The sequence below is a fragment of the Onychomys torridus genome, unplaced genomic scaffold (genome assembly GCF_903995425.1).
Source record: "Onychomys torridus unplaced genomic scaffold, mOncTor1.1, whole genome shotgun sequence".
Taxonomy (NCBI): domain Eukaryota; kingdom Metazoa; phylum Chordata; class Mammalia; order Rodentia; family Cricetidae; genus Onychomys; species Onychomys torridus.
Window position 1 is genome coordinate 1195 of NW_023411794.1, and position 15860 is coordinate 17054.

The 15860-nt window shown below is 38.5% G+C and overlaps 1 protein-coding gene across 1 annotated transcript; it reads right to left on the minus strand.

Annotated features, from left to right (window-relative positions):
- Window positions 1–11362: 11362 nt before the first annotated feature.
- LOC118575352 (zinc finger protein 844-like) lies at window positions 11363–14377 on the minus strand (the record flags this gene model as incomplete). Its single annotated transcript, XM_036175935.1, has 5 exons — window positions 11363–11728; window positions 11796–12419; window positions 12672–12757; window positions 13988–14048; window positions 14243–14377. Coding segments are annotated over 5 exons (1272 nt in total), but the record flags the coding sequence as incomplete, so codon positions are not given.
- Window positions 14378–15860: the final 1483 nt, after the last annotated feature.

Below are 15860 nucleotides of genomic sequence, written 5' to 3' on the forward strand. Positions count from 1 at the left end.
TTTCCCTCCACAGGTGTTCTGTTTCCTCTACTCTCCGTTCAGAAGATAACTTCCTGTTCCCTCTTTATACCATCAGTAGGCTTCCCATGATGCATTTCTCTATGACATCACCACATATGGACTACATGTCTCCATATCCTTTTCTCTATGACATCATTATATATGAAATACATTTCCTGTAATATTTTCTCTATGACATCATTATATGTGGACTACATCTCCCATAATGCCTTTCTGCATGACATCATCACATATGATTACATTTGCCATGGTGCATTTCCTCTTGTCATCATTACATTTGGACTCCATTTCCCAGGATTCCTTGCTCTGTATTGCCTCCACCTGTTTTACTTCATCTCCCAGGATGCATTTCTGTCTACCTTTGCATTGTACTAGAAACTCCATTTCCCGTCTTGGCTCTCAAGTCAGTTGGAAACGTCCTCTTCCCTTTTTACAGCATCAGCACTTTTAGTTCTTTATTTTCCTGCGTGCATCTCGGGTCATTTCCCAGGATGCCTTTCATGACCCAGTGTGGATCGGACTCCATTTCCCACTATTCGTTTTCCATACATGAGTATGACACTGGGAACTTCATTTCCCATCATGCCTCTTGGATGGTTTCCTTGTTTGCTTTTCATTATACCATCACTATGATGGACTCCATTTTCCTGGATGTCTTTCTCTTCAGCATCACTACATTTCAGAATCCATTTCCCAGGATTCCTTTCTGTAAACCATCACTCCATTCTGGACTCCATTTCCCAGGTTGCCTCTCTCAACAACATCACTATAGTTGGGCTTCATTTCCCAGGATGCCTTGCTCCACAGCACCATGACACTGTGGACTCCATTTCCCAGGTGTCCTGTGTCCCCAGGTTTTCCCTTTTTCTTCAGCAAGTGTCCAGGGCCTCAGCAGGTGACCTGACCTTCTGCAGGGTTGTGCCGCCTCAGCGGGTGGGGGTCGGGTTCAGGGCGTCAGTGTCAGGCTTAGGTTAAGGTTAGCTTATGTTAAGGCTTATGTGTTTTTAGGGTTAGGGTTTAGGGTTAGTGTTTTGGTCGGGGTTTAGTTTCAGGGGTTTATGGATAGGGCTATGGGGTACAGGGGTTTATGGTCAGGGTTTGAGGACTCTGTGGTTAGTATTAGTTTTAGGCTTGTGTTAGTGTTAAGGTTTAGGGGTTTTTAGTCTTATTGTAGGCGGGAGTTTGTAGTTAGTATCAGGACTAGTGGTTAGACTCAGGGTCATTCTTTGCCCTCACCTGGGTTAGGGATACGATTAGTGTTAGGGTTAGGGTTACACTTACCTTTAATGATTAAGATTAGCATTAGCGCTAGGGTTAGGGTTAGTTCGGGTTAGAGTTAGTGGTTATGGTTAGGGTTACTTGTTAGGGTTAGTGGTTAGATTTGGGGCATCCTTTGCACTCTGCGCCATCTCCGAACATCACCTAACCTCAACCCTGCCCTTAACCCAGACCTTAATCCTAACCCCAAACCCAACCCTGACCCTGACCCCAACCCTAACCCCAACCCTGACCCCATTCACGACAATGACCCTGACCCTAACCCCAATCCTGACCCTGACACTGACCCTAACCCTAACCCTGAACCGGACCCTAACCCAGACCCTGACCCTAAACCTAACCATAACCCAGACAGTAACCCTAACCCCAAACCTGTCCCTGACCCTGATCCTGACTCAAACTTCTACCCCAAACCCGACCCTGACCCTAACCCTAACCCCAACCCTGAACCAGACCCTGACCCTGACACGAAACCTGACCTTGACACTGACCCCCTAAATATAACCACACAACCAAACCCAAACCCTAACCGTGACACCCTAAAGCTAAACAAAACCCCAAAGACTTAACCCAAACCCTTAATCTAACCACAAACCGATCCCTAACCTTTAACCCTAAGCCGTAAATGTTGCCGTGGAGCAAGGCATCCTGGGAAATGAAGTAGAACACAGTATGAGGCTGTAGAGGAATGCATCCTGGGAAATGAAGTCCACGAGGTCATGAGGATACAGAGAAAGGCATCCTGGGAAATGAAGTAGAACACAATATGATGCTGTAGAGAAAAACATCCTGGGAAATGAAGTCCACAAGGAAGTGAGGATACAGAGACAGGCATCCTGGGAAATGAGGTCCAAACAGTGATTCTGTAGAGAAAGGCATTATGAAAATTAATGTAAATAATATACTGATACTACAGAGAAAGGCATGCTGGGAAATGACGTCCTTAATTTCATGGTGCTATACAGAAAGGCATCATGGGAAATGAACTCCAAAAGATGCTGTAGTGAAAGGCATCCTGAGAAATGACCGGAGTGTCCTGATGGGAAATGAAGTTTGGAATACACAACCAATACTGAGAAAGGCAACCTGGGAAATGGAGTCCAACATGTGGCAATGCTCTAAGGAAAGGGATCCTGGGAAACCATCCAAGAGGCATGAGGGGAAATGCAGGTTCTAGAACGATTCTAATGTACTGAAAGGGAATTCTGGGGAACAGAGTCCAAATTATACTGATGGTGTCATCAAAGTCATCCTGGGAAATGACCAGAGTGGCATGATGGGAAATGCAGGTTTTAGAAACATCCTAATGTACTGAAAGGGAATCCTGGGAAATGGAGTCCAATCCACATTGAGGGTGTCATCAAATGCATCCTGGAAAGTGACCTGAGAGGCATGATGGGAAATGTAGCTTGGAATACATGACCAATACTGAGAAAGGCATCCTGGGAAATGGAGTCCAACATGAAGCAATGCTCTAAGGAAAGGGATCCTAGGAAACCATCCAAGGGGCATGATGGGAAATGTAGTTTCTAGAACCATTCTAATGTACTGAAAGGGAATCCTGGGATATTGAGTCCAATCCACAGTGATGGTGTCATCAAAGGCATCCTGGAAAGTGACCCGAGAGGCATGATGGGAAATGCAGTTTGGAATGGATGACTATTACAGAGAGAGGCATCCTGGGAAATGAAGTCCATATGCAGTGATGCTGTGGAGAAAGTCATCTGGGAAAAAGACCCAAGAGGCATGATGGGAAATGTAGTTAGGAAGACACTGCTGGTGAACAAGAACCTGCGGAGGGACAATGGGAATGTGGAGGACAGAGGACACCAGCAGATGGTCAGACACCTGCTGAGGGCAAGGGATGCGCCTAACCATAACCAATAACCATAACCAGGACCATAACTCTAACCCTAAACAAACACTAACCCTAAACAAACACTAACCTTAAATAAACTCTAACCCTAACCCTAAACAAACACTAAGCCTAACCTTAACACTAACCCTAACCCTAACCCTAACACAGCACTCGGCCTAGGGACCTAGCACACAGGAACCACCCAGGGTCTGAGGACTAAGCACTAACCCTAATCGCTAACCCTAACCCTAAATGTAACTCTAACCCTAACCCTAACCCTGATGCTGTAAAGAGGGACCAGGAAGTTTCCTTCTGACCTGAAAGCAGAGGACACAGGACTCCTGATGAGGGTCAGAGATGCCCGCAGAGGGTAAAGGATGCTCTGAATCTAACCACTAACCCTAAAAAGTAACACTAACCATAACCACTAACTCTAGCCCTAACCCTAGTGCTAAGGATAATGCTAACCCTCACCATTAAAGGTAACCCTAACCCTAATCCTAACTCTAACCGTATCCCTAACCAAGGTGAGGGCAAAGAACGACCCTAAGTCTAACCACTAATCCTAATACTAACTACAAACTCCTGCCTACCATAACTCTAAAAATGGCTAAACCTTAACACTAACACAAGCCTAAAACTAAGCACAAAGTCTTAAATCTAACCCTAACCCTAACCAAACCACAAGCTCCCAAACCCCAACCCTAACATGACCCGGAGGCTAAATCTAACCATCAAACTACCACAAACTCCTCTACACTAATCCTAACCTTAACCTTAACCCTAACCCTAACCTTAGCGCTAACCCTGACCCTAAACCTAACTACCACAAACTCCTCTACCCTAACCCTAGACAACCCTAGCCCTAACCTTAACCCTAACTACCACAAACTCCTCTACCCTAACCCTAACCTAACACTAACCCTAAACATAACCCTAACCCTAAGCCTGAATTTAATCCTAATCTTAACCACAAACTCCCCTACTCTAAACCTAACATGACCCAGGGCCTAAATCTAACCAGAAAACTAACCACAAACTCCCCTATCCAAATCCTAATCCATAGCCTAAGCATAACCCTAATCCAAACCCTAAGGCTAACCCTAAGCCTAATCCTTACCACAAACTCCCCTACCCTAACCTAAGATGAAGTCAATCATATATACAAAATACAGAGCAAGGAATCCTGGACAATGGAGTCCAAATGTAATGATGACATGGGAAATGCATTATGGCAAATGTAATCATGTGTGATGATGTCATGCAGAAAGGCATTATGGGAGATGAATTCCACATGTAATGAGGTCATAGAGAAAATATTACAGGAAATGTAGTTCATATGTAATGATGTCATAGAGAAAGGGATATTGAGACATGTAGTCCATATGTGGTGACGTCATAGAGAAATGCATCATGGAAAGCTGACTGATGGTATAAAGAGGGAACAAGAAGTTACCTTCTGACCAGAGAGGGGAGGAAACAGGACACCTGAGGAGGGCAAAGGTCACAGCTTGAACTAACAAATAACCCCAACAACTAACTAAACACATAACCTTCACCCTAACGATAACCTTAACCTGACACAAAGCCTAACCCTAACCTGACCATAAACCAAACCCTAACACAAAACCCTAACCACAAACTGCCTTACCCTAACGGTATCATGACAGAAGGCCTAACGCTAACCATAAACTCAACCTAACCCTAACATGACCCAAAACCTAACTGTAATACTAACAATAACATGACCATAACCTAACCCTAACAAAAACCCAAACATCACACTCGCCTACCCAAACTCTAACCTGACCCCAAACCTATATCTATCCCTAACCCTAACCACAAACTCTCCTACACTAACACTTACCTGAACCCAAGCCTAAATATAAAAGTAACCATAACCACAAACTTGGCTACCCTAACTCTAACCTGACTCGAAGCCTAAATCTAACCCTAACCCTAACCACAAACTCACCTACACTAAGCCCTTACCTGACACCAAGCCTAGAACTAACCATAACCCTAACCACATACTCCCCTACACTAACCTTATACAAAGCCATCCTGAGAAATGGTTAAATAATGTACTGGTGCTATAGAGAAAAGCATTCTGGGAAATGAAGTCCATACATAATGATGCTCTAAAGAAATATATCTTAGAAAATGACATCTAAATGTAGTGATGGTAAAGAGAAAGGCATGCTGGCTAATGATGTCTGAAATATAGTGATGCTGTAGAAAAAGGAATCCTAGGAAATGAAGTCCAGGATATATTGATGCTCTAAAGAAAGTCATTTTGGGAAATAAGTTCCACATTAAGTGATGCTGTAGAGAAACTCATAAGGGGTAATGAAGTCCAAGAGTACTGATGCTAGAGAGAAAGGTGTCCTTGAAAATGAAGCCCAGAATGGACACATGCTATAAAGAAATGCAACCTGGGAAATGAAGTCCAGAAAGTACTGATGCTATAGAGAAAGATATCCTGGCAAACAAAGTCCAAATGTACTGATGCTAAAAAAATTAAAATTAAAATTAAAGGGGCATCCAGAGAAATGAAGTCCATAAAAAAATTATTAGGAGTGATATGGGTTTCTGGAGTATGAACTCAGGACAGTAGGATTAGCAGCAAACACTTTTACTGACAGAATCTACTCTCTGAAATTCATTTGTTGTTTGTAGAAAGTGTTATGAAACTAACTCATTCAACATGCAAGAAAAAGACAAAAAGAGATATCAATATATCATTTTATCCACAAATAGTATTTATTAGTCAGTGTCTATTTTACATTATTTTTGAAAAAATGTTTTCAATCAGAAAAAAACAATACTTTATGATTTTAATATTTCAGCTAATCTTATTTCAGCATCAATGAGACAGCTCTGTTAGAAATGTCGGTGTTGCACAAGGCTGTGACCTCAACTTGATCACAATATGAAGATGGACACAAGTAGACCCCACAAAGTTGTCTTCTATTTTTCACATTTCTATAATTGCCTAAAAACCCATAGTCACATTACACACACATGTGGAGCATGCATGCGTACACACACACATACACACACAACCCCCACACACAGACACACAGCAAACACACACACCCCACACACAGACGCACACACACAGACACATCAGAATCTTTTTAAAGTAAATGTCACTGCTATTACATTATCTGGTACCTCTATAACTCCCTTAGAAGGCAATACTTCAAGATATTACACCAAATGGATAACTGTTGAGGACCTGAAGATGCATGGGACATCAAATAACATATACATATACAAGGTACATCAAGTTCTAATGTGAAATATTCAGTTGATTACTGATTAACTTAATTATTAAATCTCTTCCAAACAGATAAAATGGATTCTTTGGATACAAACATAATTATTTAATATTTTTATATTCTCTATTAACTATTTTAACATAGACATTGATAAAATATATTGAGAAAAGAATTACTCTTGGAAGTAAATCATCTACCCTTTGATTTTACTCAGGAGAATGACACATGAAGATCATTAATTCATAATATATATACCCATGACTAATACCTAACACTCAAGAAATTCTTTCATATTCATTTGTTAATCTGAGAAACATCAATGAACAAAAGTTTGGTCCTGTGAGTCAACCATATAAATTTCCACATACAATAAAAGGAAAAACAAAGAGATAGCAATATATCATTTTCACATGAAAATAGGAATTATCATTCATTTTCTCACACTTTCCTTTATCTTTCAATGAAAATATGTTTGCAATCTGAAAAGACAGTATTTTATTGATTTCATATTACAACTAATCTTATTTGAGCATCAATGAGACAGCTGCCTTTCTTTTTTTTTTAATGTGGAGCTGAGGATCGAACCCAGGGCCTTGTGCTTGCTAGGGAAGTGCTCTACCACTGAACTAAATCCCCAACCCAGAAATGCCTTTCTTGTGCAAGGCTTTAATGTTATTTTGATCACCATATCAAGTTGGACAAAGGTAGACCTCACAAAGAAAATCTCTTTACCATTACATTATCTGGTATCTCTGGATAATTGCCTTAGAAGACAATACTTCAGGATGAAGTGCCAAATGCATAACAGATGATGACATTAAGATGTATGTAACTTTAAATAATGTATACATATTCCTACCACATCAAAGTTTATAGTGAAATGTACAGTTGTTTACTAACTTAAATTTCTATATCTCTTTCAGTTAGATGAAAATGTTTCTTTGGATACATACATGAAGTATTTAATCATTTTTATATTCTCTATTAAGTATTTTAATACTAACATCCTGAAAATGTATTTTGTAAGTAAATTGGTTGCAAAATCTCTGGGATTGGTCCAAGACTTTTACAACTCCAGGGAAAGATGTTTTGACTATGTGGGGAGTCAGGCAACACCTTGAGTTGCTTAGGACATCTCTGACAGCTGGAACTGCAATAAGACAGTTCAGCACTTAAGGGAAAGTGTTCCTGGAGACGTTGAACTGCTCTGCCCTGAAGGTGTCCTGGACACCTGGAGATGTTTAGCCCACCTCTGATGGCTGTAACTGCAAGGAGACAGTTCAGTCTTGGAGGGCAAGTTAATCCAGATACCTCAAGCTGCTCACAACAACAACTCTTCCCTGAAGGTGTCCTGGATGCCTGGAGCTGTTTATCTCAAACACGGAGGGAAGATTTTCTGACTTCTCAGGAAAGGCAGGCTTTGGGACTGCTTCAGCAGGGAAGGGTATCTTAACTGTTCAGGAAAGTCAGAGATTCCTGACTGTTGGGGAAATTCAGGCTACATCTGGTGTGATAGGTGATGGTCTATCCACGGGAATAGGCAATCCTGCTCATCTCCTGGAGAGATGCTGCAGCTGAGTTTTGCTCAGCTCCCACTTAAGGGGGCTTCCTAGAAAAGCCCTACTTCTCTGGCCAAAGAAATTACAAAAATGTAGCAATCTACTCTGGCTCAGGAGAAAAATCTTGCTTTTCAGCTCTTTTGCTCTGTCTACTCAGCAAGGATCTTCCATTAAGCTCCCCCTTCCTCAAACCACTATAAGCTATCTCAGCAAAGCTTTTCTGTTCAGGTCTCCCTTGCTCAATCCACTATGGGATATCTCAGCAAGGTTCTTCTATTCAGCACACCTTTGCCCAATCCAACTTGGGATGTCCCAACAAGGTTCTTCTGTGCACCAGTGAATGAAGGTCTTCACACCCAAAACACTATTGAAAAAGAAATTAATTAGGAATAAGGAGTCCAGGAGAGTAGCTGCTTCTACAAGGGTGGAGAGAACAACTCTCAATTGACCAGGCACAGCAGTTTATATAGGATGTTTGGGGATGAATTCAACCAATCAGTTTTCTTTTTTTCTGCCCAGGGAGTGGCCAGTATTGTGGGCTAGGGACAGAGATGGTCCTGATTACAGAGACAAATAGTTTTCCTTTCACTGGTCTGTCTTGGTTGTTTGACACTACCTTCAAGGCCAGGGCTCATCTTTTTCACTGACTCTGATTCTAGGGACCAAGAATGTTATTTTGGCACCAGTTTCAGATTCAGGGCATGTTTCCTTGTTTCATTTTTCTGGCTCAGGTCCAAAACACAACTTGTGTTTCTTTCCCTGGTCCTGGGTCATAGGGACAGGATTCTACTGTCCTCTTCTGTGATTGGCTGGTTTCACAAGTCATTTCACCAGGGGCAGAGATGGCTGGCTTGAGCCAAACTGTTTTTCATTCACTGGGCATATCTGAGCCATCTTTTTCTAGTTCTGGGTTCCAGGGTCATGGTGGATTTCTTTTGCCAACTCCTTACCCCTACAGTTTTGACAAAACAACAATCAATGGCAGTACATCATCTACACTTAGAATTGTACTCAAGGATCATATATTCTAATGTATACATGACTAATTACTGACATTCAAGCCAGGCTGGATGACAAACGTTTCAAGTGCATTTGTGAATATTAAATATTACAAATACAACCATTAACAAAATTCCATCACCCTTATACAAACACCCTTACTTGGAAAGTGTGATCACATACTGCCTGAGAGTTAAAGTAAAATGAATTACTTCCTTGATAGCCATTCCAGTCTATACAAGGCAACAGATAAATACCTCTGAATAAGGAAAAGCGTAAAAAAAAGATGAACAAAAGCCACAGAAGGAATAAAAGGACCACAAAATAAAATTTACTAATTGAATTTGCCACATACATCCCACATTTCAAAGTCTTTCTCATATGCTGCCAAATAGAAGCCACAATGGGTTCCTCACATCAGTTTTAGTGATACTTGTTAATAATTTATTTACTTCAAATCTACAATGAAAAGACTTAAAACAAAGTTTTTTTTTCCTTTGAAACCTAAAACAACTGTGATACCTGAAGTGTTAAGCAAAGTTCATTCCCTGGACCAAGATCAGGTATTGGATGACTTCCAGTAATTCTTGCAACAAGAAGCTCCAAGGGTCTAACCTACTTGGGAACCAGAATGCACATACATATATCCAGAGGAAGACACACACACACACACACACACACACACACACACACACACACCATAATTAAAACAGAAACAAACCATTAAAATAATTATCAATCATGAATGTTTTTCTGTTATCATTCTTGTAACATGGGTTTTGAGGCATCTAAATGATTACAGAGTTTTTCTCCATCATGAATTGGTCCATGTAATAGAAAGCAAGCATCAAGTCTTGAAGTCTGAGTAATCTATCATATTCAGTCTGTGATATCATTTGAGACAATTTTGAAAATGGTACACTGCAGGAAGAAATCAGTCATGAAGGTTGTCCTGAGCATTTACATCTGCACACCATTTCCAATTTACACATTTGCTTTATGCTGCAGCACAAGAAGGTGAATTCTTAGCTGCCTGTTTTAGCTGCCATATCTGACACTTGTTTCCATGCCACTTTTAAGAGGTTCATGTATTGCTGTGGAACCCAGGGCCAAATTAAACCCTTTACTATGTTCACATAGATATGTTCTATTATCAAAGCAACAGAAAAGGCATATCTATGAAATTTTAGACCAGAATTCATTATCTCATGTATTTGAACAGAGGTATGAAATCTAGAATGTTACTTATCATTGAACTTTATAGGCCTTTTGTCCATATTTGTTGAAATATGTAAACAAAATAAAAAGAGATATAATGATTGATCAGATTATTGACACATTTTAGATTTTTTTCCAAAATAATTCATTTTTTGAAATTGAATTTAAGTATGCTGGCTGAGGATCATAACAATGTATATAGTCAGATTTCCTTTGGTATGAGTTTCTTTCAGATCTTCAAAGTATAATGTCATATTGAAATGCTTTAAGAGACCAATTACACACTAAAATTGTACAGTTACGGGGTTACTTTGTATTTTTACTAGGCATTACCACATTGATTATACTCATAGGGATTCTCTCCAATATGTGTTTTTATATAGGGTTGTGCAAGGGCTTTACCACAGTTTAAAATCATAGGGTTCTTGTCAATTATGTGTTCTTTCATAAAATTGAAGAGTGTTGTGATGTACAAAGGCTTTACCACACTGATTAGAATTGTATGGTTTCAATCCAGTATGTGTTCTTTTATGTCTTTGTAGATGAGAGTGATGAGCAAAGGCCTGTAAAACACTGATTACATTCATATGGTCTCTCCAGTATGTGTTCCCTTAAGTACTTGAAGATGACCAGGCTGTGCAAATGCTTACCCACATTGTATATATTCATAGGGTGTCTCTTCCGCATGTGCTCTTTCATGCAACTGAAGAGAATTGTGATGAGCAAAGGCTTTACCACATTGTTTACATTCATAAGTGTCAAAGAGAAAGATGTCAGGAACCAAACATGAAACATGGAATAGTATTAGCCAGGCAAGAGAACAAGTTACAAGACCACTGCCCTTCCCCAGAACAGTAAGACCTGTTGACTAACCAGAGTCTCCCAAAGATTAGAAGACAATTCACAATCAGGTGTCATGACAAGCAAGTGGAAAGAGCCTAGCAACAGAATAAATGGCCCCTTTCCAGTGACCTTAGCTGACATCTTGCAGTTGCATGATCTGCACTTCTCTCATGTACTGGACCCCTTCCACTTGTAGATGACTGGGCTGTACAAATGCTGTCCCACATTGTATATATTCATAGGTTTTCTCTCCCGTATGTGTTCTTTGATGCAACTGAAAAGAATTGTGAAGAGCAAAGGCTTTACCACATTGTTTGTATTCTAGAGTTTCTATCCAGTATGTGTTCTTTTATGTACTTGAAGATGACTGGAACGTGCAAAGGCTTTATCACATTGTTTACATTCATAGGGTTTCTCTCCATTATGTGTTCTTTTATGTACTTGAAGAGAATTGTGATGTGCAAAGGCTTTACCACATTGTTTACATTCATAGGGTTTCTCTCCAGTATGTGTTCTTTTATGTACTTGAACATGTCTGGAATGTGAAAAGACTTTACCACACTGATTACCTTCATAGGGTTTCTCTCCAGCATGTGTTCTTTTATGTACTTGAACATGACAGTGCTTTGTAAAGGCTTTACCACATTGATAACATTCATAGGGTTTCTCTCCACTGTTTCCTTTCATGCATTTGAACAGTACTCTTTTGAGCCAAGGCTTTACCACACTGATTACATTAATAGGGTTTCTCTCCAGTGTGTGTTCTTTTATGTACTTGAAGAGAATTGTGACGTGCAAAGGCTTTACCACATTCTTTACATTCATAGGGTTTCTCTCCATTATGTGTTCCTTTATGTATTTGAGGAGAACTGTGATGTGCAAAGGCTTTACCACATTGTTTACATTCATAGGGTTTCTCTCCAGTATGTGTTCTTTTATGAATTTGAAGAGAATTGTGCTGTGCAAAGGCTTTACCACATTGTTTACATTCATAGGGTTTCTCTCCAGTATGTGTTCTTTTATGTACTTGAAGATGACTGGAACGTGCAAAGGCTTTATCACATTGTTTACATTCATAGGGTTTCTGTCCATTACGTGTTCTTTTATGTACTTGAAGAGAATTGTGATGTGCAAAGGCTTTACCACATTGTTTACATTCATAGGGTTTCTCTCCAGTATGTGTTCTTTTATGTACTTGAAGAGAATTGTGATGTGCAAAGGCTTTACCACATTGTTTACATTCATAGGGTTTCTCTCCAGTATGTGTTCTTTTATGTACTTTAAGATATTTGTGCTTTGCAAAGGCTTTACCACATTGTTTACATTCATAGGGTTTCTTTCCAGTATGTGTTCTTTTATGTAATTGAAGAGCACTGTGTTGAGCAAAGGCTTTACCACAATGATTACATTCATAGGGTTTCTCTCCAGTATGTGTCCTTCTGTGCATTTGAAGAGTATTCTTTTGAGCAAAGGCTTTACCACACTGATTACATTCATAGGGTTTCTCTCCAGAATGTTTTCTTCTATCTACTTGTAGAATTTTACATTGAGTAAAGGCTTTGCCACTTTGATTACACCCATAAAGTTTTTTAAGGTTATGTGTAGTTTCATGCCTGTGAAGATGACTGTGTTGTGCAAAGGCTTTACCACAATGATTATATTCATAGGATTTCTCTCCAGTAAGTGTTTTTTCATGCCTTTGAGGATGAGTGTGACATACAAAGACTTTACCATACTCAGTATATTCACGTGCTTTCTCTGTAGTATGATTTCTTTTATGCCTGCAAGAACAATTGAAACATTTAAAAATTTTATCACATTCATTGCATTGCTGAGTCTTTATATCTGCAAGAATTAATTTTACAATTTGGTCTAAACATAAAGAGAAATGAGGTCTTAAAATTTTAACATGTTATTTACACTCATGTTCATCCCCTGCATTAAGGATGGCTTTGCATATTTGAACATGCCTGTGATGATAAGAGCCTTTATTACTGGCTCATATTTATGGCATCATTTTTCTTTGAGGTTTTTCACATATTTAAAGAGAATTTGGAGAATTTGGACATTTACCTCATTTATTCCATTGATAAAGTTTCCTATACTGTAAGTCCTGGTACATGTTCATCGTTAACCAGGACAAACAGAAGCATTTAAACAGTCTTAGTACTCATAGGGCATTTTTGTGGTGTGCTTGTTGAACTGTTCTGAATGAAGTTGGAAACCTTGTTGTTTGTAAACTTGAATCACATTCAACAAGTTATATTCAACATTGAACTATGATATATCTTCTAATTGTTCTGAGATTGAAAGATGTACATTGCTTCTTTCCATATTCTTATGTTCATAGAGCTGGTATCATGAGTGACATATGATATAACATATAAAGAAAGATTAAAAACAATAATATTTTCACATTTCATTTACAGTTGGACGTTCTGTTCCTCATCAACATGTGGTATAGGGAATAATGTTTCTCTACAAACCCCCTCCCTTAACTCTTGAATCTAACTACCCATCTAACTAAAATTAGCAAGACAGAACAACTATATAATTAACTATATTATAGACTATTTGCTTATTTCAAGGTTGTACATATATTCTTATCACATATTTAATGAGTATAATTTTATTATATAAATGCTATGAAACTAAATGGATTGTCAGTTGTACAGCATAGCTTTGATAAAGCTATTATTCAAATGTTGATTTCTGTTAAGCCATTGATTTTTGTGTTCCTTCTTAAAAGAATCACTTGCAAACACAATTCACTTTTCTGCCATTGAGGGACATGTGTTTATGAGCATTTATTGATCAACAATGTATTTTAAGCTGTGACTATTTACACTGCTTCATCTAATTAAAACTTCCAGATAAATTATATATATCCAGAAGCCCATTTCTATCAGCTTTCACAAGAAAATTACCTTCCATGTTTTTGAGAACTTTGACAATGTTCTTCAACTTTAAGATCTTCCCAATTGTAGCCTAAGATATAGGACAAGAATCATATATGAATTATTACAAGAAACTGAAAATTTTACATTAATATCTTCAGATATTATCAGAATGAAATCTGACTTATTCAGCTCATTCTTTCACATTCTCAATCAGAATTGTAGAAGAGCATCAATAATCAATCAATAGGCATCCCCTTCTTTAAAATATGAAGGAAAATTTACAGTATTACCTATAGCAATGAGGTTCATATAGGTCTCCAGCATCACATCTTTGTAGAGATTCTTCTGTGACGGATCCATCAATGCCCACTCTTCCTGAGTGATGTTGACATGCACATCATTATAGGTCACTGTATTCTAAAATATGCCATACATAAATGTGCATCCAGATGTATAAAACAAAAAGCATGATATAACATTGTAAATGTGTGCTTCTTTGACAATATAGCCACACAATTCTGGTGACTGCCACACGTATTTTATGACTCAGACATTACAATGAAATCATCAAGTTACTTCACAAACAAACTCAATAGGAGGTTTACAACAATTATTTATGAATGCTTGGAATTGGATATCGTCTTGCAAGAGAAATTCCTATTAACAGAGTTAGAGAGACAAGAAAAGACTTCAACAGTACTGAGCACATATCAAAGAAATTGCATGAACCATTACTAAATACAACAAAAATTTGTAAGCTGAGTGTAATGGCTCATGCCTTTAATCCCAGAACTTAGAAGGTAGAAGCATATATATGTGCTTCTGAGTTGAAAGTTAGCCTCGTCTATGTAATCAGTTATAGGACAACAAAAAAGTAAATATTAAGAACCCATCTGCACTTTAAACTTGTATCAAACAAACAAAAAGATAAGATGAACTCAGAGATTGTTTTACTGAAGTTCCTAAAAAGAGTTAGGCATTCACTCTAGTTCTGTATTCAACTTCTAAAAATCTGAATTGCTCCAGTTCACATTGTACTTTCATAAATCTTACAAAATGGCTGTGCATTTAAACAGTTACAAATAGAAAGATGATAACATTTGAAATATCATTATTGGTCATAAATAATCAGTACAGGAAGAAGAGATGGCTGAGAAGTTAAGAGCTCTTACTGGTCTTGTATATAGAGGGGATCATTTGCCAGAATTTATATTGTGGAATCACAAAACTGTTCATTGTTCCAAGCTTGTGGGTTCTAAGATTCCCTTTGGACTACAGTGAGGACCAGGCATACGTGTGGTGCATATCCATTTATACAGAAAAAAGAATAGTATTCATTAATAAACATCAAAAGAAAAACAACCAGCAAGAAGAATGCAACACTTTTGTGATCTAATGCCTCAGAAGGCACAGGCACTATTACTATCATGAATACTGCATCCTAGAAGAGAATGATATCCTCTGCTGAATTTCAAATTTCAAGATGGTGGGTAAAGCTCAGCAAAACAACATATGCTTGACATGTACAAAAACATATATACATATATATACAGCTGGAATTTTGGCCAACCTTTAATCTCAGCATGTGGGAGCAAATGTCAGATGAATCTCTGAGTTGGAGGCCAACCTGGTTTACACAGCTACATTTAGTATAGTCAGGGATACTCAGAAAAAGTTTGTCTTTAGGAACAAAAATAAAAGCTATAAAATTAAAAAAAAATCAGGGTAGCAAAATGGCTTAGCATTGGCTATCAATTTTTTCAATTGTATCTTATCTGATTTAGTGACACTATGCTGACTCGTTTGTGGTGAAGTCATGACAGCCCAAGAAGGAAGCTGGCTGATTCATTTCACCCACAATTTAGTAGAAATACAGAAAAGGAAATGGGTTGAGGCCACA